This window comes from Polypterus senegalus, chromosome 12 (assembly GCF_016835505.1).
Source record: "Polypterus senegalus isolate Bchr_013 chromosome 12, ASM1683550v1, whole genome shotgun sequence".
NCBI lineage: Eukaryota > Metazoa > Chordata > Cladistia > Polypteriformes > Polypteridae > Polypterus > Polypterus senegalus.
Genome location: NC_053165.1, coordinates 125,245,065 through 125,269,803, shown reverse-complemented (window position 1 = coordinate 125,269,803; position 24,739 = coordinate 125,245,065). Strand labels below are relative to the sequence as shown.

The following is a 24,739-nucleotide window of genomic DNA, read 5'->3' as shown; positions in this document are numbered from 1 at the left end:
CACAGGAGCACTAGAAGAGTGAAATGCTTAAGCCCTTCACCTATGGTTCTGCATGTGAGTTGATGGCTGCCGCTGAATTGTTCGGTTGTCGCTTTCAAGTGTACCGAAATGGCCAAATATTTTACACCTTTCGACAACCGCCAATGCCTCTTAAACATCTTAGATTCACAGGTGACGATTTCAGTAGTGGACCCTTTGATGTTTATGAATGTTTAAACTCTCAAAAGCTGGATGTGAATTTATCGATGAAACCGGTCGTGTGCTTACAACGCTTGACAGATGCCAAATGTCACTTCAACACAACAAATCCTGCAAATACTGTTGTAATTGAAACAAACCATGAAACTCAAACCGATTATGACAGCAGCAATCCAAGCTGTGAGATTTGAGACAAGATTACTGTTCACATGGCCATCTGTAAATTACATGCTCAAGAGTAAGCTCATCGCACAGCTTGGTCATGTTACAACCGGAGGGCCGAACTGACAACATGGTATACAAAGAGATCCTTAACAAATAATTATTGGCATATTGTCCCACAGTTTAAAAAGGTTTAATTTTCTTCTTAATAAAAATTTTAATGCAGTACTTCACCGCTGCGCGGGTATCTTGCTAGTACAGTTAATAATTACACACATGAGGGTGACACAGTGGCGGAGCGTTAGCGCTACTGTCTTGCAGGGAGTCATGTCGCTGATATTCCCTGCCTGGAGTTTACATGTTTTCCTGCTGGGTTTCCTCAGTGTGCTCCGGTTTCCTTTCAAATATATGCAGATTTGGTTACACTAAAATGATGCTAGTGTATATGAGTGCTTGTATTCACCTTGCAATGAGCTGATGCCTTGTTCAGGGATTATTTCTCTCTCCTGCCCAATGCTAGTTTATATGGACAAATCCCTGGACTGATGGATTTAATCATTAAACATCCTTTTCAGAGATATTACGGTAAGGTGTGATCGGAATTTAATGGGCATTCCAGGCAATTCACAACACAGCGAAGCCGAACCTGTTCTCACCGTGATAATATCTCGCATTGCCACCTGCTGGATTCCTTCAGATTTACGTAAAGTACGCGCGCAAGTATAAACAGTACAACGCTTGCATAGCAGGAGCGTCCGCAGCTGCATTCGTTGCGTCGTATTAAGTATAACCCCGGCCCTACAGAGCATAGACATAGAATTAGCCTACTAGACGCTGCATGATCAACAGCATCGTACGTCAACGTCGCAGCTATATTGCGAGTGGAATAAAGTAAAGGATAAAGATGCCTCACGCATGTGCTGCTTGGGATTGTGCAAATCGCTGTACGCTCCAAACCAGATCCCAGGGGATTACATTTCATAGGTAAGGCTGAACAATTTTTTTGGTTATATTTGGCCATTAGAAAATCCCGTTTTATAATATTAGCACTCAAGGTCACCTTACAATAAAATTAAACAACATTAGTAAAATTAAAACAGGAGAATGATAAATCAAAAAGCAATAATTGGCAAACAAACAAAAATAATTGGCAGTAACAGTGCAAACTTCACAATTGGTATGCCAGTTTGAAAAGATAAGTTTTGAGGGCAGTTTTAAAATGTGTTATTGAATCGAGCTGACGTATATGAGAGGGAAGAGAATTCCCGAGTTGAGGAGCACCAGGAGAGACGCTTGAACTCCCAGAGCAATGAATCTGTTGTATGTAAACGATACTGTTTTAAACGTTATTGTTTTTTCGTCAGAAAACCCGGTTTCCACGTCTACCTGTATTAGTTTAAATGGCATTTTTGCCACTCGCAATAGGGCGGACGCGCTGACGTATCGTGTCGACTGGGCAACACAGTGAATACGGCATCTATCTATATACAGTATGTCTGTGTTACAGAGACTACACTTCCTATGATGCACTGGATGACGACATCGAATTGCGACGGTTGCTTTGGTGGCTGAGTAGACGAAAGTTGCAATTTGAATGCTATTCCGATAAAAAGAAAGCGTATGGTTCTGTTTGCATTTCAGGTTTAGCATGATTCACGAGTTATTATTGGCTTTGAGTGGTTATCCCGGGACGATTTTTACATGGAATAAAAGGACCGGTTTGCAGGTAACAAACGTATTTACATAAGCCTTGAGGAATGTTTGAGCCGTTTAGTAATCGATAAACAAATGACTTGGAGAAGAAAATCAACATTTAAAATAAACACTATTTCATTACATGTATCGACATAGACGAACAAGACGTTTGGAAATAAATATTTCCTAAAATGGTTACAATTAAGAATACTACATTTTGAAGTGCTATTTAATAGCCTTTATTAATCAATAAATAAAACCCAAATCATTACTATTAGTAGCTCGGAGTATTTGTGGTGAACCTGTAGTTCACTTCAACGAGTTCTAATACGATTCCTTTTTTAGAGAATCGGTTTTCCGCTTCAAATATGTTTGAAATTATGGGCAGTAAGTTACGCCCATCCATAGACTGTAGATCAGTGGTTCTTAAATTCACTCCTGGGGTACTGTAAGTTGAAGTTTGTGTTCCGGCCAGTTTCACTATCCTGGTGTACTGTAGGATCAAGGAGCCAGTTTCACAAATCCGCAGGTTTCTCTTATGGCAGGTTCATTTGTTTGTTTGTTTAATTAACTGCACTTTTTCTGCTTTATTCAGGAAACTGCTACAGCATAATATTTTCATTTAAATCTGAGGTTCTTAAGTTGAGGGGTACAACTGTGGCAGCAGGTTTTTGGTCCAACCAGTTTCAAAAATCATTTGGTCAGCGTTACTTCTAATTGATTTGTTTAGTTGGCTACCTTTTCTTTTCTCATTTTGCATTCAGAAGAATATGCTTCTAACTGTTATTGCATAATAAGTGGTTTAAGATGTATGATATGTAATACCATGAATTTTTAGCCATAAGTTTAAATGTCAACTTTCTTTTACTGTATTCGTTTTAGTAAGTTTGCTTCCTTAAATCTACTGCAGTGCTGGAAATTAGTGAAAAGCCACTGAGACACATTTTATAACTTATTAGCTGACATGAAAATGACAGACAAATTAATATCAGTCTGATTGATAAAGGCAGGAGTCCAGCTAAAAGAACTGCTTGAAATATGGACCTCCAGTTAAGGTGGTTCACAGAACTAAACTTGAGAACCAATCAGCACATAAATCCATATGACATTGAAATAGCATTAGTGCAGCTGTGTCTGCACTGCTTATCACTGCTTAGTATTTTCATACAGTTATGGAAACAAACTCCACAGAAAAAGGAGAAATAAAAAATTACACTGAATCTAAAATGGGAGCAGCTGTTTAAGTGTCATATTAATTTATGTACTGACACCACACCAGTCAATTATATTTTAACTAGACAGTAATGGCGCAAAATACATTTGACTTGACCATACTCCATTGACCCTTGACCTTCGTTGACAATGATTTAAGATATGAAGAGGTAGGGGGAGTGACGCCGAAGGTGGTAGGGATGAGAACGGTGCTGTGCGGCCACCCTGCTGCCGAGAGTCAGTCAGTCAGTCAGTCAGTCATTTTCCAACCCGCTATATCCTAACACAGGCTCACGGGGGTCTGCTGGAGCCAATCCCAGCCAACACAGGGTGAAAGGCAGGAAGAAATCCTGGGCAGGGCGCCAGCCCACCGCAGGGCGCACACACACACACACACACGGGACAATTTAGGATCGCCAGTACATCTAACCTGCATGTCTTGGGACTGTGGGAGGAAACCCACGCTGACACAGGGAGAACATGCAAACTCCACTGCGCCACCGTGCTGCCCGCTGAGAGTTGTTTCTACAGTAAAATAAAATAAAAATAAAAAGAGTAATAATTTCAAAACTCTTTGCTTTTAATATAAAGCTGTAGTGCAGAGTTTCAGCATAGCATATGTATACCAAATTTCAGGCTACAGGTTATTTGATTTTTGACCTTGACCTTCCTGGGTTGACCTTTGACCTTGGAGGTCAATCATCACCCCGAAAGTGGATAGTCGAAGTCACGTAATATATGTATACCAAATTTCAGGCCAAGTGGTTTGCGAGCTACAGGTGATTTTAAATCCTGGACAGACAAACGGTCAGCCAATGTAGCGTATTATATAAGAAGATAGTGAAGTTCACAACTGTGCCAAAATAAAACTATTTAACATATGACTTTGCCTATTACAAAAGACAGGTACTACAGCTTAAACTACTACAACATACAGTATCTTTGATTTGGCAATTCATTGGTATTCAAGGAATAGTCTTGTATGTAAAATGGGCTACTATAAGGGTGGATTTTGAAAAACTCATTAGAAACTTCAAAAGACTTTGTTCGGCAGTTATCTTATCCAAAGATCTTGACCATACATTGTTCTTCTCTCTCTTGTTAAATTAAACCTAGCCTGAATGAATATATTAATTTTTTACATTTAAGATTTTTTATTTAAAGATTTACCAATGTTGTTTCTTGTCCTAGAGTGTATATAAACACAGGGAACTCCAGTTTCTGTATTACATCTTTCCTGAAGAAGGGGCCTGAGTTGCCTCCAAAGCTTGCATATTGTAATCTTTTTAGTTAGCCAATAAAAGTTGTCATTTTGCTTGGCTTTTCTCTATAAGGGTTGAAGTAATTTTTGCTAAAATTAGATTGCAGTTTTTTAGATTTGCATAATTTCATACCTCAGTGTTTTGATTTTTGTTCCTTGCAAAAACTTTTTGTTATTTATTTTCACTTTTTTTTTTTTTTTATATAAATTTTATAGTTTTTGTTTAAGTATCTATACTAATAAAAGGCAAAGCCCTCAGTGACTGACTGACTCACTCATCACTAATTCTCCAACTTCCCGTGTAGGTAGAAGGCTGAAATTTGGCAGGCTCATTCCTTACAGCTTACTTACAAAACATTAGGCAGGTTTCATTTCAAAATTTTACGTGTAACGGTCATAACTGGGACCTACTTCTGTACATATATACCGGCCATAGCCGCAGCTCGGTCGCTGTGTGAGGCGGAGTTACGCCCCCTACATAATTCAGTGCCTGACCATATAACGCCGTCCGTCACTGGCAATCCAATAGAAACACTCTACCGCTAAATATTCACAGGTGAAGGGCAGTACTGGTGTTTGGCACAAACTCAGCGAAACTGCGAGAGAAACTTTTAAGTACCGGGTCTTAGCTAATGTCCAGCTAAAGGAAGACAGTGTAAAAAAAACCTGTGCATGCAGTGTGTCGCGTCTCAGATAAAGAGGAAGGCGAGCTGTTTATTAATGCAGTAAGAAAGGAATCGATGAATGAAACCTATTATCTTTACAACGGTTGACAAACACGGAATGTAATTTGAACACAACACATCCTCCAAATACAAACCTGATTGAAAGAAATAATGATAATCAAATCCTTGATGACAGCAACACTCATAACAGTCACAAAACAATTACATTGACAATCATGTTATTTTTAAAATGTTCCATTTTCTTTTTCATATCTTCTTTAACATACTACTTCTCCGCTGCAAAGCGCGGGTATTTTGCTATATATAGCCCAGAATTAGGGCGAAACACGTGTCGCGTACTCTTTGCATTATTTGACAGTAAAACTATTTTTATATATATATATATATATATATATATATATATATATACATACACACACACACATATATATCAGCGCTTCCTGATTCAGTTTACCCTCACACCTCCTGTGACTGACGAGGCCAATTTCGCACCCCCTTGGTTTGAGAAGTATGAAAAAATATGAGGTTAACGCAGAAAAACAGATCACCAATTGAAGCTTTATTAATAATGAATACTTTATTCGCCATCAATAATTGTTTTGGTAAAGCCATACTCGGTGTGATCCTCCTTCCATTTTCAAATTTTTTCGCGACTAGCCATGATTAAATTAATAGGTAAAAAAGTAAGAGCGAGGTGACTTATTGAGGCAGGCAGGCGACAGGACAATAGCACGCGGGCTCGATGTGGTGCGCGTCAAGTCGATCTAAAATGCGTGATCAGATTCAAAAAAATATATCTTTTCAAGTTCTATTTGGATATAAGTAGGTTCTATTTAGTCGACAGAAATATCTTTGGTAGGAATGTAAGTTGAAGTCTTTAAATTTCTATGGTGAAGAAAAATGTACACAATGATGACTATAAAATTACTTATATTTAAAATTTAAATGGAACTTTAACAGATAAGATAGTTCATAATACCCATGCAGCACTATGTGCACGTAAGAGTGGAAGTCATACGTTTTATGTGTGTATATATACAGTGGTGTGAAAAACTATTTGCCCCCTTCCTGATTTCTTATTCTTTTGCATGTTTGTCACACAAAATGTTTCTGATCATCAAACACATTTAACCATTAGTCAAATATAACACAAGTAAACACAAAATGCAGTTTTTAAATGATGGTTTTATTATTTAGGGAGAAAAAATTCAAACCTACATGGCCCTGTGTGAAAAAGTAATTGCCCCCTTGTTAAAAAATAACCTAACTGTGGTGTATCACACCTGAGTTCAATTTCCGTAGCCACCCCCAGGCCTGATTACTGCCACACCTTTTTTAATCAGGAAATCACTTAAATAGGAGCTGCCTGACACAGAGAAGTAGACCAAAAGCACCTCAAAAGCTAGACATCATGCCAAGATCCAAAGAAATTCAGGAACAAATGAGAACAGAAGTAATTGAGATCTATCAGTCTGGTAAAGGTTATAAAGCCATTTCTAAAGCTTTGGGACTCCAGCGAACCACAGTGAGAGCCATTATCCACAAATGGCAAAAACATGGAACAGTGGTGAACCTTCCCAGGAGTGGCCGGCCGATCAAAATTACCCCAAGAGCGCAGAGACGACTCATCCGAGAGGTCACAAAAGACCCCAGGACAACATCTAAAGAACTGCAGGCCTCACTTGCCTCAATTAAGGTCAGTGTTCACGACTCCACCATAAGAAAGAGACTGGGCAAAAATGGCCTGCATGGCAGATTTCCAAGACGCAAACCACTGTTAAGCAAAAACAACATTAGGGTTCGTCTCAATTTTGCTAAGAAACATCTCAATGATTGCCAAGACTTTTGGGAAAATACCTTGTGGACTGATGAGACAAAAGTTTAACTTTTTGGAAGGCAAATGTCCCATTACATCTGGCGTAAAAGGAACACAGCATTTCAGAAAAAGAACATCATACCAAGAGTAAAATATGGTGGTGGTAGTGTGATGGTCTGGGGTTGTTTTGCTGCTTCAGGACCTGGAAGGCTTGCTGTGATAGATGGAACCATGAATTCTACTGTCTACCAAAAAATCCTCAAGGAGAATGTCCGCCATCTGTTCGTCAACTCAAGCTGAAGCGATCTTGGGTGCTGCAACAGGACAATGACCCAAAACACACCAGCAAATCCACCTCTGAATGGCTGAAGAAAAACAAAATGAAGACTTTGAAGTGGCCTAGTCAAAGTCCTGACCTGAATCCAATTGAGATGCTATGGCATGACCTTAAAAATGTGGTTCATGCTAGAAAACCCTCAAATAAAGCTGAATTACAACAATTCTGCAAAGATGAGTGGGCCAAAATTCCTCCAGAGCGGTAAAGACTCATTGCAAGTTATCGCAAACACTTGATTGCAGTTATTGCTGCTAAGGGTGGCCCAACCAGTTAATAGATTCAGGGGGCAATTACTTTTTCACACAGGGCCATGTAGGTTTGGATTTTTTCTCCCTAAATAATAAAACCATCATTTAAAACTGCATTTTGTGTTTACTTGTGTTATATTTGACTAATGGTTAAATGTGTTTGATGATCAGAAACATTTTGTGTGACAAACATGCAAAAGAATAAGAAATCAGGAAGGGGGCAAATAGTTTTTCACACCACTGTATATATATATATATATATATATATATATATATATATATATATATATATGTATATGTATGTATGTATGTATGTGTATATATATATGTATATAACAGTAACACTCATAACAGTGAGAAAACAATTACATTGACAATCATGTTACGTTATTTTCAAAATGTTTCCTTTTCTTTTTCATTACTTCTTAAACACACTACTTCTCCGCTGCGAAGCGCGGGTATTTTGCTAGTGTATATATATATTTATTATATAATTATATAATTATTCAGTTCCTTTCTGAGGTTTGCTTTCATACACACAAAAAAGAGAAAAAAATCAAAAAGAACCTAATGCACTAGTTTTAAAACAAAAATGAAATACATTTTTAATTTTTTTATTGCATTTTTTGTGGTTTACCCTTGTTAATTGCTTCTGAAAATGATTCACCCCTTTTGCTGGGTTTTCTGACTCTTCTATTCCAGTTAAATGTTACTGGAGCTTATCCTGGTGAGACTGTGTGGTTGGCAATAATAAGTCCTAGACAGGACTGCAGTTAGCTGCAGTGTTAAGATGTTCAGCACAAAAGCACAAGTAGGTTCAAAAAGGGTAAAATTAGAACCATGCTCATTCATTTCTGGATTTGAGTACATTAGTGGTGGTGTATTATGTTTTTCTAATGCATATTTCTTTATTATGTAAATTATAGTTTTGATTTTAAAGGTTCCTAAGATTAAAAAAGAGGATTTGTTTGAAAAGAAAATCTTCTCAAAAATTGGTGTGCTGTCTGATACTGTTATTACTCCTTAGGAAGGGTTCTTTTATTTAAAAATGTTAAATTTCCATAATATGTACAAAAATGTTTAAATATAATTTTGCAATATGTGGTTGAACTAAAAATGCTGAAAGGCAATAAAACATGACCATACCAATATGATCATAAACAAGTAATGACCTGGTGGCCTTTTGATCCTGCTATAAAACTTAACATAAACACTGAAAATAAAGTAGGGATGCTCCGATCAGGGTTTTAAGTGCTGATGCTGATCACAGTTCCTTTTTACTGTATTAGGATCAGTCGATCTCTATATAGATTTTTTTTTCTTTAAATTGATAATTTTATTGTTTTAGTGAAGCTTGTGCATCAACAGTCATATATAAGCTTCAAATCCCATAATAAATTGTTACCGTTTTTTGTTTTAAAATTTACACTACAGGTGTTGTTTAATTTTTAGTTGCAGAATTTAAACGTTGTATGATAATTATTCACTGACCTAATATAAAACTTTTTACTTAATATAATACTCACTTAAACAGTCTGTGTATGTCTGTCCGCTTTTCACGAGAGAACTACTTAACAGATTTTTGATTTTTTTTTCTATAGTTTACAAAATACTTAAGAGTCCTAATTTTGAAAATGGTTACTTTTTATCTATCTATCTATCTATCTATCTATCTATCTATCTATCTATCTATCTATCTATCTATCTATCTATCTATCTATCTATCTATCTATCTATCTATCTATCTATCTGTAATGGAAGGATTTTTCTAAAGAGAGGGGGGGATCAAGAGAGCAGATGGGCGTTGGTCGCTCAGCGCGAAACCCAGCTGCATTAATAATGTTTTGGGAGAAACAGCCGGGAATGTTCTAAAGATACAGCCATGGCTATGTAAGGAGTTGTTTTCACTTGAGAAGCTTTTTCACATGTAAGCATATTACTGTGTCTTCTGGTATCAAGCACTAGTCTCAAGGCCGAGTAGAAGAAAAACATAGCGCCGTGTCCCGTGGAAGGAGGGGGTGTGAGAAACTGATCACTTCTGCATACACTGCTTCCACGTAGGCCGCTTTTGGGCAAGGACATCTAATTAGTATATAAGGGAAGGTTCCGCCCTCAGTTTCTTTGGATGCTCAACCGTGGGGAAAGGCGCAACCGCCCGGTCTTATCTGATAAAAGGCACATGGGTTGATCCTCTGACGAGACTGACATGCGGGCTCCCTCAGTCTACTGGTCTAGGATGATGGCTCTGGGTCTTTTGATGTATGTTACTGTATGTATGTATGTTACTGTAAGTATAAGTTTGTCTCTTTAAGCATATATATTTATTTCTATAACCCATTCATATGTATTTATATGTTATAATTGAATAAGTAAATTTTATTTAAGTAACGGACCTCTTCTCTCTGATTCTTTGCCTACTTATGTTCTAATCCCTTGAACCATTTTCCCAAATCAAAACACTATCTATCTATCTATCTATCTATCTATCTATCTATCTATCTATCTATCTATCTATCTATCTATCTATCTATCTATCTATCTATCTATCTATCTATCTATCTATCTATCTATCTATCTATCTATCTATCTATCTATACTGCTCACAAAAATTAAAGGAACACTTTTTTTATTGGGCCTGGCATGAAATCAATTAAACCTGTCTGATCATTTTCTGGTTGGTTAAGCAGCTGAGGTCATTGTTAATCACTTTCAGCTGTATTGGTGTTCATGGACTTAACGACAGGTGCACTAAAGTGGCAACAATTAGAAAACCCTCAAAACAGGACTGGTTTTACATGTGGAGGTCATTTCAAGTTTCTCCCTCTTGATCTTTTTTGGCTGGTTTTCCACTCGTGCTGGTTTTGGCTTGAGTAATCATCTCTACTGGCAGTATGAGATGATTCCTTAACCCTACAGAAGTTGCACAGGTTGTCCAACCTCTCCAGGATGGCACATCCACACGTGCTGCAGCAAGAAGGTTTAATGTGTCTCCCAGCACAATCTCCAGAACATGGAGGAGATTTCAGGAGACTGGCTGTTATTCTTGGAGAGCTGGACAGGGCCGTAGAAGGTCCTCAACCCATCAGCAGGACCGATACCTGCTCCTTTGTGCAAGGCGGAACAGGCTGAGCACTGCTCGTGCCCTACAGAATGACCTCCAGAGGGCCACTGGTGTGAATGTCTCTACCCAAACAATCAGGAACAGACTTCATGAAGATGGCCTGAGGGCCCGACAGCCTGTAGTGGGCCCTGTGCTCACTGCCCAGCACCGTGGAGCTCGACTAATTTGCTCAAGAACACCAGAATTGGCAAGTCCGCCACTGGCCCTGTACTTTTACAGACGCGAGCAGGTTCACCCTGAGCAGCTGTGATAGACGGAAAGAGTCTGGAGAAGACAAGGAGAACGATATGCTGCCTGCAACGTCGCTCAACATGACAGGTTTGGTGGTGGGTCAGTGATGGTCTGGGGAGGCATATCCATGGAGGGACGCACAGACATCTACTGCGTAGGAAATGGTGCTCTGACTGCCATAAGGTATCGAGATGAAATCCTTGAACCCATTGTCAGACCCTACGCTGGTGCAGTAGGTCCTGGTTTCCTCCTAATGCACGACAATGCCCGGCCTCATGTGGCAAGAGTATGCAGGCAGTACCTGATGAGGATGAAGGAATTGAAACAATTGAATGGCCTTCACGATCCCCTGACTTAAACCCAATAGAACATCTGTGGGACATTATGTTTCGGTCCATTAGACGCCACCAGGTTGCTCCTCAGACTGTACAACAGCTCAGGGATGCCGTCATACAGATCTGGGAGGAAATGCCACAAGACACCATCCGTCGTCTCATTAGGAGCATGCCCGACGTTGTCAAGCATGCATACAAGCTCGTGGGGGCCACACAAGATACTGAAAAGCATTTTGAGTAGCAGAAATTAAGTTTTTGAAAAATGGACTAGCCTGCCACATCTTCATTTCACTCTGATTTTAGGGTGTCTACACAATTGAGCCCTCTGTAGGCAGAAAACTTTTATTTCCATTAAAAGACTTGGCATCCTTTTGTTCCTAAGACATTGCCCTGTCGTTATTTGTATAGATATCCAACTTCATATTGAGATCTGATGTATCTAATGTGTTTCTTTAAAGTGTTCCTTTAATTTTTCTGAGCAGTGTATATATAGATATAGATATAATATATATATATATATATATATATAGATATATATAGATATATATAGATAGATAGATAGAATTAAGGCATATATATATCTATGTGGCATTGATTCAACAAGGTGCTGAAGACATTCTTTAGAAATGTTGGCCCATATTGATAGGATAGCATCTTGCAGTTGATGGAGAATTGTGGGATGCACATCCAGGGCACGAAGCTCCCGTTCCACCACATCCCAAAGATGCTCTATTGGGTTGAGATCTGGTGACTGTGGGGGCCATTTTAGTACACTGAACTCATTGTCATGTTCAAGAAACCAATTTGAAATGATTCGAGCTTTGTGACATGGTGCATTATCCTGCTGGAAGTAGCCATCAGAGGATGGGTACATGGTGGTCATGAAGGGATGGACATGGTCAGAAACAATGCTCAGGTAGCCCGTGGCATTTAAGCGATGCCCAATTGGCACTAAGGGGCCTAAAGTGTGCCAAGAAAACATCCCCCACACCATTACACCACCACCAGCCTGCACAGTGGTAACAAGGCATGATGGATCCATGTTCTCATTCTGTTTATGCCAAATTCTGACTCTACCATTTGAATGTCTCAACAGAAATCGAGGCGATCAGACCAGGCAACATTTTTCCAGTCTTCAACTGTCCAATTTTGGTGAGCTTGTGCAAATTGTAGCCTCTTTTTCCTATTTGTAGTGGAGATGAGTGGTACCCGGTGGGGTCTTCTGCTGTTGTAGCCCATTCGCCTCAAGGTTGTGTGTGTTGTGGCTTCAGAAATGCTTTGCTGCATACCTCGGTTGTAACGAGTGGTTATTTCAGTCAATGTTGCTCTTCTATCAGCTTGAATCAGTCGGCCCATTCTCCTCTGACCTCTAGCATCAACAAGGCATTTTTGCCCACAGGACTGCCGCATACTGAATGTTTTTCCCTTTTCACACCATTCTTTGTAAATCCTAGAAATGGTTGTGCATGAAAATCCCAGTAACTGAGCAGATTGTGAAATACTCAGACCGGCCTGTCTGGCACCAACAACCATACCACGCTCAAAATTACTTAAATCACCTTTCTTTCCCATTCTGACATTCAGTTTGGAATTCAGGAGATTGTCTTAACCAGGACCACACCCCTAAATGCATTGAAGCAACTGCCATGTGATTGGTTGATTAGATAATTGCATTAATGAGAAATTGAACAGGTGTTCCTAATAATCCTTTAGGTGAATATATGAATATATATATATATATATATATATATATATATATATATATATATATATATATATATATATATATATATCTAATATATATATATATATATATATATATATATATATATCTAATATATATATCCATCCATCCATTTCCTAACCCGCTGAATCCGAATACAGGGTCACGGGGGTCTGCTGGAGCCAATCCCAGCCAACACAGGGCACAAGGCAGGAACCAATCCTGGGCAGGGTGCCAACCCACCGCAGATATATATATCTCTCATATATATATATATATCTCTAATATATATATATCTAATATATATATATATCTAATATATATATATATCTAATATATATATATATATATATATATATATATCTCTAATATATATATATATAAACTGCTCAAAAAAATTAAAGGAACACTTTGAAAACACATCAGATCTCAATGGGAAAAAGAAATCCTCCTGGATATCTATACTGATATAGACTGGGTAATGTGTTAGGAACGAAAGGATGCCACATCGTTTGATGAAAATGATCAACCTACAGAGCCCTGAATTCAAAGACGCCCCAAAAATCAGAGTGAAAGAATTATGTGGCAGGCTAGTCCATTTTGCCAAAATTTAATTGCAGCAATTAAAAATTGTACACAGCACTTTGTATGGCCCCTGTGTTCTTGTATACATGCCTGACAACATCGGTGCATGCTTCTAATGAGATGACAGATGGTGTTGTGGGGGATCTCCTCCTAGATCTGGACCAGGGCATCACTGAGCTCCTGGACAGTCTGAGGTGCAACCTGGTGGCATTGGATGGACTAAAACATAATGTCCCAGAGGTGTTCTATTGGATTTAGGTCAGGAAAGTGTGGTGGCCAGTCAATGGTATCAATTCCTTCATCCTCCAGGAACTGCCTGCATACTCTCACCACATGAGGCCAGGAATTGTCGTGCACCAGGAGCCACTGTACCAGCATAGGGTCTGACAATGGGTCCAAGGATTTCATCCTGATACCTAATGGCAGCCAAGGTGCCTTTGTCAAGCCTGTAGCGGTCTGTGTGACCCTCCATGGATATGCTTCCCCAGACAATCATTAACCCACCACCAAACTGCTCGTGCTGAATGTTCTCCATGGCTTCTTCAGACCCTTTCACTTCTGTCACGTGCTCAGGGTGAACCTGCTCTCATCTGTAAAAAGCACAGGGCACCAGTGGTGCATCTGCCAATTCTGGTATTCTATGGCGAATGCCAATCGAGCTGCATGCTGCTGGGCAGTGAGCTCAGGGCCCATTAGAGGACATGGGGCCCTTGGGTCACCCTCATAAAGTCTTTCTGGTTGTTTGGTCAGAGACATTCACACCAGGGGCCTGCTGGAGGTCATTTTGTAGGGCTCTGGCAGTGCTCATCCTGTCCCCCTTGCCCAAAGGAGCAGATACTGGTCCTGCTGATGGGTTATGGACCTTCTATGGCCCTCTCCAGCTCTCCTAGAGTAACTGCTTGTCTCCTAGAATCTCCTCCATGCCCTTGAGATTGTGCAGGGAGACACAGCAAACCTTCTGGCAATGACACGTATTGATGTGCCATCCTGGAGAAGTTGGACTACCTGTGCAACCTCTGTAGGGTCCAGGTATCGCCTCATGCTACCAGTAGTGACACTGACTGCAGCCAAATGTAAAACTAGTGAAGAAACAGTCAGAAAAGATGAGGAGGGAAAAATGTCAGTGGCCTCCACCTGTTAAACATTTCCTGTTTTGGGGGCCATCTCATTGTTGCCTCTCTAGTGCATCTGTTGTTAATTTCATTAACACCACAGCAGCTGAAACTGATTAACAACCCCTCTGCTACTTAACTGACCAGATTAATATCCCATAAGTTTCATTGACTTTATGCTATACTCTGATTAAAAAGTGTTCCTTTAATTCTTTTGAGCAGTATATATAATATATATATATATATATATATATGTATGTATGTATGTATGTGTATATATATATATATATATATATATATATATATATATATATATATATATACACACACATATACACATATACATATATATATATATATACTAGCAAAATACCAGCTTACATGGAGAGTAGTGTGTTAAAGAAGCAATGAAAAGAAAAGGAAACATTTTGAAAATAACGTAACATGATTGTCAATGTAATTGTTTTGTCACTGTTGTGAGTGATGAGTATTGCTGTCATATATATTTACACACACACACAAACATATATATATACATATTTATACATATACACATATATATACACACACACACATATATACATACATATATATCTACATATATACATATACATACACACATATACACACATATATTCACGCACAGCTATTTCGTATCAGTGCAATACGCTGCTTGTTAAAACAGATAACTCCCGCCCGCTGTTACGTGCAAGTCTGCGTGGATATTATGAACTATCGTATTTGTTCAAGTTCTATTTAAATTTTAAATAGAAGGAATTTTTATTTAGTCGACAGAAATATCTTTGGTAGGAATGGTAAAACAGACAGGAATATTATTTCTGAATAAATCAACTCAAACCTTAAACAACTTATAATATTTTGCTCTCCATAAAAATATATCCTGTCTAAATTATACAAGTTAGAAATAAAGTAAACGTTAAAAGAACAAACATTCAAATTTCTTTACTCTTATGTAATTTTATATAAAAAATAAACTTAGATTTTAAATATCCCAAAAGATTTTGCTCTCCATAAAAATATATCCTGTCAAAATTATACAAATTCAAATATGAACATGCTGCATAACAAAACCTGGAAATATAAATAAAATGTGTTCCTTTCAGCAATAACAAATCAAATCATTCAGTTGTCTTTGCTCATATGTCATTTTAGAGCTGGACGCCTGGCATCTTTTTTTGGCAACAAGTTCGTTTCTGTTTGGTGTGAGGTTCTGTGTTGTGGAGATTCTCAGGATGGATTGCAGGTGCTCATCAGTGAGGCGACTCCTGTGTGCTGTTTTGTTAGTCTTTATCACTGAGAAGAGCTTCTCACACAGATATGTGCTACCAAACATGCACAAGGTTCGAGCCGCATGTAGACGGACTTTTTTTGTTCTTCAAAGTCACCAAAGCGCCGTGCAAACTCAGTGCGCTCAGTTTATCAGCAAAGTGCGTATTTGGGAACACCGTAGTGACGACTTGGTTCAACATTACTTGGCAACAGGGAAAGTGGGGCAAGTTGCACTGGTGCATTTGTGTCTCCCATAAAAGCAGCTTCACTTGAAATCACTTTGTGATTGTGCACGGGTTAAAACGTCCGCTGAAGTGTCAGATTCTTATTTAATTCTTCTGCTTTCTGTATCTTCTGCATTGCATTCAGGTCTTTCAGGTTACCCTGATGTTTTGTGTCATAGTGCCGTCTTAGATTAAATTCTGTAATTACAGCCACATTAGCTCCACAAATGAGACACACGGGTTCAGTAAACATATACTCAGCCTCCCATCGGTTTTTAAAGGCTCTATTTTCAGAATCAACTTTTCTCTTCAGCATCGTGTGAGCTAGCTTCGCAATAACTTGCAGCATCATAAGGTAGACTTGATTAACGCGGTAAGTGTTCGGCAAGGCAGCTGAAGCGCTGCATTATGGGATCTGTAGTTTATTGTGTTACCAGCGCTTCATATACCGGGCTTTAATAACAATAATACAGTATATAAAATGATCTCGGGGCGGATATAATTACGCGGGCGGATGTGGCCCGCGGCCCTTGAGTTTGACACATATGAGTATGACACAGATAGAGTTGACGCGCACTACAGCCTGCATGCCTCAATAAGTCATCCTCCCTCGCTCTTACTTTTTACCGTTCATCTAATGAATACACTGAGTATGGCTTTACCAAAACAATCATTGATGGCGAATAAAGTATCCATTATTCGAGTATGTAGATCGGGATATATATATATATATACATATATATATACCCGCGTATCGCAGCGGAGAAGTAGTGTGTTAAAAAAGCTAGAAAAAGAAAAGGGAACATTTTAAAAATAACGTAACATGACTGTCAATATACAGTATTTGTTTTGTGAGTGTTACTGAGTGTTGCTGTCATCAAGGATTTGATTATCATTATTTCTTTCAATCAGGTTCGTATTTGTAGGATGTGTTGTGTTCAAGTTACATTCCGTGTTTGTCAATCGTTGTAAAGATGACAGGTTTCATTCATCGATTCGTTTCTTACTGCATCAATAAACAGCTCGTCTTCTTCTTTATCTGAGACCTGACACACTGCATGCACGGGTTTTTTACACTGTCTTCCTTTAGCGGGACATTGACTTTTTCCAACGTGTGCTTTGTTTTGGATTTATGAATATGCTTGTATGTATCAGACGCTTCATATTTTTTGCTGCCTTTTCAATTGTGTAATTCGGTTTTGTTCAGCTCTTTGGAACTGTTGCTTTTATCTGTGCACTGCGTCAGTTCACGTGAGCAGCTTCGGTGTACATGCATCAAAGGTTCCCAGCTGTGCTGGTGCCATCTCGTGCTATGTCCATGGCTGTATTTAATGTTACCTTAGTCCTGGCACTTAAAACTTTCTCTCGCAGTTTCGCTGAGTTTGTGTCAAACACCACCCTGACCATCTCATCTTCCTCTCCATAAGCACAGTCCTTCACCCGTGAATATTTAGTGGCAGTTTGCTATTGGATTGCCGCTGACGGACGGCCTTATATGGGCAGGCACTAAATTACAAAGCGCCAGCGGCAGCCTGTCTATGAACTTAATTTAAAGTGTAGGTTTACATCGTGCTTTGTTTGTGAAGTAGCAGAACTCATGAATATGGTTGTATATGTCACTCGCTCGCTTCTTATTGTTTCGCTGCCTTCTCAATTATATAATGCATGTTTTCTTCAGCGCTTTTTTGAGGTCTTCCTGGTTTTCTATGTACTGCGTGATTACATGGGAGGCGTGATGATGTCACACGAAACTCCGCCCCCACGGCGTTGAAGCTCATCTCCATTACAGTAAATGGAGAAAACTGCTTCCAGTTATGACCATTACGCGTAGAATTTCGATATAAAACCTGCCCAACTTTTGTAAGGAAGCTGTAAGGAATGAACCTGCCAAATTTCAGCCTTCCACCCACACGGGAAGTTGGAGAATTAGTGATGAGTGAGTGAGTGAGTGAGTGAGTGAGGGCTTTGCCTTTTATTAATATAGATATGGTAGTGTCAAACACTGTTAATAAGGTAGGCACTATATGAAATTAGCTGTTTATTGCAAAAAGAACTGTTGCAAATGTGTTTTTCTTTTTAAGGATTTAGGAAAATTCTGTTTAGATATGAGAATTCAACTTGAAGCTGTACTCTGTATCTTAATGTTTGATATTCTCTGTTATTCAGGTGTCTCAGGACCTGCCTTTCCTCCATCCTAGTGAGACCAGTGTTCTGAATCGTCTGTGCAAATTGGGAACTGACTATATACGCTTTACTGAATTCATAGAGCAGCACACAGGACATGTACATCAGCAAGTAAGACATCTTTTTTCTGTAAATCTACTCCATCGTTGACAGTCATCTTATGGAAGGGTAGTGTTCCTAAGCATTATATACAGTGAAAATCTGTATTTAGTGAAATATCTTTAGACACCCCTTTACATTGCTCTTAACACTAGAATCTTTGAAGCCTACAAAAAAGCTTGTAATCCCAGACCACCTTAAATTCCTTCGTACCTCTCCATGAGTGTCTTTTCTTTTGCAAATGTGTTGATCAGCACAGGCAGCCTGCTATCCCATCCCCCACCGATTGAACTCAACTCGGGCAAAAAGGTTTCCCAGCTCAAATGTGTTTATCTGTGAGTGAAGTGCCTGGAAATGTATAGGGTAAATAATACTGTATATCGTTATTTGGAATACATGCATTTTGTGTTTGTTCTGCGTCTACAATGATTTGTGTAAGTGTAGGATGAATGGAAATGCGAGGCATGAAATGCTGAATACATACCTAAAGCGGAAACTTTTTCCATGTTTGGTTGTATTCAAGAGTATAACTAAAGTTAAAAAAAAAAAAAACCTTCAGTTTCCATGTTGCTGTCAATGAGTTACAAACCCAAGCTCAATTGTCAATCGACAGAAAGTTAATATGTATTCTTGGATGTTGCAGAGGTAAGAACTGCTGCCTTATAACCAAAAGGTTGCCAGTTCGAGTCCCAGTGTTCTGCATTTTGAGTAGTGAGTTGCTACTACTATTATTACTATAATGTAATAAAAACATACATTTGGTTTGAGTCTATAACACCTGGTGTAAATTTTGGCTGCTTGTAAAGGTTAGCATTTTTGTTTTTATTATTCAGTTTTATTCTGTCAGTGATGTTCACGTGGTACAACAAACTTGCCTCTCACTCTCTGAGTTGATGGCACTGCCAGATTTAAACACTAGCATGATGAATTGCTCACATACTAAAGTGACTTTAGCTGCAGGTGGAAGTCCCATTTTACTTATGTTGCTAAGCAGAGTTGCGGTGTGGTGCAGCAGTCTATTTTCCGGTGAAAGCACCGAGAAGCTGTCTGTTGTTACAGTTCTGCCTTTGTCCAGAAACGGCTCCATTAGCTTTATGACCACAGACTCAGAAAGTCTTTGCCCCTGGGTTGTAGCTCAAAACACAGCTCTCAACAAAACATTGCCAGATGTCCAAAATCGCAGTAAACCTGTTGTTTTTCACACGTTCTACACGGGTGTCTTTCTTGCCAAAGTGCAAATGCCCCATGGTAGTCAGATAGTGGTCACGGGACATTGTATCTTTGATTGCCAGTACAACAAATAGTTCTGAGCTGGCATCAACCAAAGCACCAACTGTGGTCAGTTGTTGCTCTTGTGAAAAGAATGGAGATAAACGTCATCAACTCAGAGAGTAAGAGGCAAGTTTATTGTACCATGTGAACATCACTGACAGAATGAAGCTGAACAATAAAAAAAGTGCTGACTTTTACAAGTAACCAGAATTTACACTGGGTGTTATAGACTCAAATCAAATATATGTTTTTATTGTATTGTAGTAGTGCTGGTGGTATGACCAAAATTCTATATCATGGTATTTTTTAAAATTATAAAGGTTTCATGGTATTCAAGTGTATTATTTTCCCCTGCCTTAATAGATGTTAACCACATTTTCCACTACAATTACTGCAGTATATTGACTAAGAATAACCTATTTCACTGTCATGAACATTGTACATTGTGCAAGAAAAAAATTTCAATGTGCTCACAGGTATTAATACAGGTTTGGATGGCCCCATAAAGTGATAGTTTTCAAGCGGGTGGCACTAATGAAGAGAAGGAATCACATTGCATGACACATGCAGTCAAAATATAGAACCTTTTTATTGAACAAATTTTGCAAACAACTTAAAAGTATAATTTTGACAACATATTTTCAACCATCCAAAGAGGCATTTAGACTTAGTAAAATATCCAGAGGTGCTTGTCAAAAGATGTATTGCACTGAACATGTCTTAGAAAAGGAATAAATAGTAAATATTTTTTTGTAAACCAAGTACACTTTCTGTTAATGTTAACAATCTCTGTCCACTGACACGGTAAGGTGACTTTCTAAACAACTTTACCATCATTAAACAGCATAATATTTAAACTAATAAATAATAACAATAAAATAAATAATAGTAGTATTACTGATAGTTGCACTATTACTTCAAGACTTCAAGCCCAGGTGTATTACACAGTATTCACCAAATAAAATAAAACAAGTGCAACTTGGTGATGACATCTTTACCAACTGAACCATCATTTAGGCAAACTGCATTATTATGTACCTTGCTTCAAGCTATAATTGACAACTAATGAAAGTCCCAAATTCAGTATCTCGGAAAATTAGAATATCAATTAAGACCAATGCAAAAAAAGGATTTTTAGAAATGTTGGCCAACTGAAAAGTATGAACATGAAAAGTATGAGCATGTACAGCACTCGATATTTAGTTGGGGCTCCTTTGGCCTGGATTACTGCAGCAATGCGGCGTGGCATGGAGTTGATCAATCTGTGGCACTGCTCAGGTGTTATGAGAGTCCATGATGCTCTGATAGTGGCCTTCAGCTCTTCTGAATTGTTGGGTCTGGCGTATTGCATCTTTCTCTTCACAGTACCCCATAGATTTTCTATGGGGTTAAGGTCAGGCGAGTTTGCTGGCCAATCAAGAACAGGGATACCATGGTCCTTAAACCAGGTACTGGTAGTTTTGGCACTTTGTGCAGGTGCCAGGTCCAGTTGGAAAATGAAATCTACATCTCCATAAAGTTCGTCAGCAGCAGGAAGCATGAAGTGGTCTAAAACTTCCTGGTAGACGGCTGCGTTGACCTTGGACCTCAGAAAACACAATGGATCAACATAACACCAACACGGCACCCCAAACCATCACTGACTGTGGAAACTTTACACTGGACCTCAAGCAACATGGATTCTGTGCCTGTCCTCTCTTCCTCCAGACTCTGAGACCTTGATTTCCAAAGGAAATGCAAAATTTACTTTCATCAGAGAACATAACTTTGGACCACTCAGCAGCAGTTTTGTCTTTAGCCCAGGCGAGATGCTTCTGACGCTGTCTCTTGTTCAAGAGTGGTTTGACACAAGGAATGCGACAGCTGAAACCCATGTCTTGCATACATCTGTGTGTGGTGGTTCTTGAAGCACTGACTCCAGCTGCAGTCCACTCTTTGTGAATCTCCCCCACAGTTTTGAATGGGTTTTGTTTCACAATCCTCTCCAGGGTGCGGTTATCCCTATTGCTTGTACAATTTTTTCTACCACATCTTGTCCTTCCCTTCACCTCTCTATTAATGTGCTTGGACACAGAGCTCTGTGAACAGCCAGCCTCTTTAGCACTGACCTTTTGTGTCTTGCCCTCCTTGTGCAAGGTGTCAATGGTTGTCATTTGGACAACTGTCAAGTCAGCAGTCTTCCCCATGATTGTGTAGCCTACAGAACTAGACTGAGAGACCATTTAAAGGCTTTTGCAGGTGTTTTGAGTTAATTAGCTGATTAGAGTGTGGCACCAGGTGTCTTCAATATTGAACCTTTTCACAGTATTCTAATTTTCCGAGATACTGAATTTGGGACTTTCATTAGTTATCAGTTATAATCATCAAAATTAAAAGAAAAAAACATTTGAAATACATCAGTCTGTGTGTAATGAATGAATCTAATTTACAAGTTTCACTTTTTGAATGGAATTACTGAAATAAATCAACTTTGTCATGATATTCTAATTTTATGACCGGCACCTGTATCTATACTAATAAAAGGCAAAGCTCTCACTGACTGACTCGCTCACTCACTCATTCACTCACCAACTCACTCATCACTAATTCTCCAACTTCCCATGTAGGCAGAAGACTGAAATTTGGCAGGCTAATTCCTTACAGCTTTCTTACAACAGTTAAGCATGTTTCATTTCGAAATGCTACGAGTAACGGTCATAACAGTCGACAACGTCTGCCATGTTGAACTTTCTTATTTATGGCCCCATCTTCACAAAATTTGGTGGCCGGCTTCCCTGCGCTAACCGAAACCAATGTACATACTTATTTCAGTGGTATGACGCCACTGTCGGCCGCCATACTGAACTTTCCAACGTCACTATTTCTCCAACTTCCCGTGTAGGTAGAAGGCTGAAATTTGGCAGGCTAATTCCTTACAGCTTTCTTACAACAGTTAAGCAGGTTTCATTTCGAAAGTCTATGCGTAACAGTCATAACGGTCGACAACATCCGCCATGTTGAACTTTCTTATTTATGGCCCCATCTTCACGAAATTTGGTAGGCGGCTTCCCTGCGCTAACCGAAACCAATGTACGTACTTATTTCGGTGGTATGACGCCACTGTCGGCTGCCATATTGAACATTCCAATGGTCTTTGTTACTTATGGGCCTATCTTCAAGAAACTTGATATGCGGGTTCCAAACGCTAACTGAATCCTACTTACGTACATATATACGTCCATAGCTTGCACCTTGGTCACCGTGTGAGGTGGCGTTGGGTCCCCCATCTTAACGCCTCCCACTTGGTTGGCTGCCTGCATGTATAAGGCCGTCCGTCGCTCCGGTCTCTACGTTACCTTCTTGCTTCGCCACGGGATTCACATCTCCTTGCTGATAAATGCAGCCTTTTTATTTAATCCACGGCTTCTCCGCTGTTTTATTGTTCGTTTATTACGATTATAATTATTGTGTTGGTATTTTAGACTTACTTTACATTGTTCAGGTACCCATTTCCTTTATCGTTCCAACCGTACCCCCATTAACATGTCTATCGAGGTGATCACCATCAATCAAAGAACTGTCACTTACCGAGTGGTTTCCATGCCCAGAGATGGCACCTGCCTTTTTCATTCTCTGTGTTACATATTGCACGGCCATATCAGGCTCACTCTTGATATCCAGAGGAACATTGTGTCTTATGTATTGAATGACTGGGACAGAATCAAGGTGTGGACTGATGACGGTACAGGAGATAATTATACTTCACAGGAGCACTATAAGAGTGGAATGCTTAAGCCTTTCACCTATGCTTCTTCATGTGAGTTGATGGCTGCCGCTGAATTGTTCGGTTGTCGCTTTCAAGTGTACCGAAATGGCCAAGTATTTTAAACCTTTCAACAACCGCCAATGCCTCTTAAACATCTTAGATTCACAATTTCAGTAGTGGACCCTTTGATGTTTATGAATGTTTAAACTCTCAAAAGCTGGATGTGAAGTTATCGATGAAACTGGTTGTATGCTTACAACGCTTGACAGATGCCGAATGTCACTTCAACACAAGTCCTGCAAATACTGTCGTAATTGAAACAAACCATGAAACTCAAACCGATTATGACAGCAGCAATCCAAGCTGTGAGATTTGAAACAAAATTACTTTTCACATGGCCAACTGTATGTTGCATGCTGAAGAGTAAGCTCAGCGCACAGCTTGGTCATATTACAGCCGGAGGGCCGAACTGACAATGTTGTGTACAAAGAGATCTTTAACAAATAATTATTGGTATATTTTCGCTCAGTTTAAAAAAGTTTAATTTTCTTCTTAATAAAAATTTTAAGGCAGTACTTCACCGCTGCGAAGCATGGGTATTTTGCTAGTACATAATAAAACTGCAACTTGCATTTATAATGCTGTTTGTGGTTTAGCCCTACAGATGCATATTAGGGCCACAGTGAAGAAAATAAAATACGGACATAAGGAAGAAAAAAACAACTATACAGTGCATCCGGAAAGTATTCACAGCGCATCACTTTTTCCACATTTTGTTATGTTACAACCTTATTCCAAAATGGATTAAATTCATTTTGTTCCTCAGAATTCTACACACAACACCCCATAATGACAGCGTGAAAAAAGTTTATGTGAGGTTTTTGCAAATTTATTAAAAATAAAAAATTGAGAAATAACATGTACATAAGTATTCACAGCCTTTGCTCAATACTTTGTCGATGCACCTTTGGCAGTAATTACAGCCTCAAGTCTTTTTGAATATGATGCCACAAGCTTGGCACACCTATCCTTGGCCAGTTTCGCCCATTCCTCTTTGTAGTACCTCTCAAGCTCCATCAGGCTGGATGGGAAGCGTTGGTGCACAGCCATTTTAAGATCTCTCCAGAGATGTTCAATTGGATTCAAGTCTGGGCTGTCGCTGGGCCACTCAAGGACATTCACAGAGTTGTCCTGAAGCCACTC

General features: G+C 39.1%; 1 protein-coding gene across 2 annotated transcripts in view; it reads left to right on the top strand.

Moving 5' to 3' along the window:
- Window positions 1-1,128: 1,128 nt before the first annotated feature.
- tubgcp4 (tubulin, gamma complex associated protein 4) overlaps window positions 1,129-24,739 on the top strand; it is a 110,435-nt gene continuing 86,824 nt past the window's right edge. Inside the window, exons 1-2 of one of the 2 annotated variants that reach the window (XM_039773377.1) lie at window positions 1,129-1,344; window positions 18,403-18,531. Coding sequence is in view for 1 of the 2 variants with exons in the window: in XM_039773376.1 (XP_039629310.1) it covers window positions 2,009-2,086; window positions 18,403-18,531 (207 nt within the window). In the remaining variant the exon portion in view is untranslated. Of the gene's footprint in view, window positions 1,345-1,902; window positions 2,087-18,402; window positions 18,532-24,739 lie in introns of those variants that run through there. The other variant, XM_039773376.1, reaches the window with a different exon arrangement.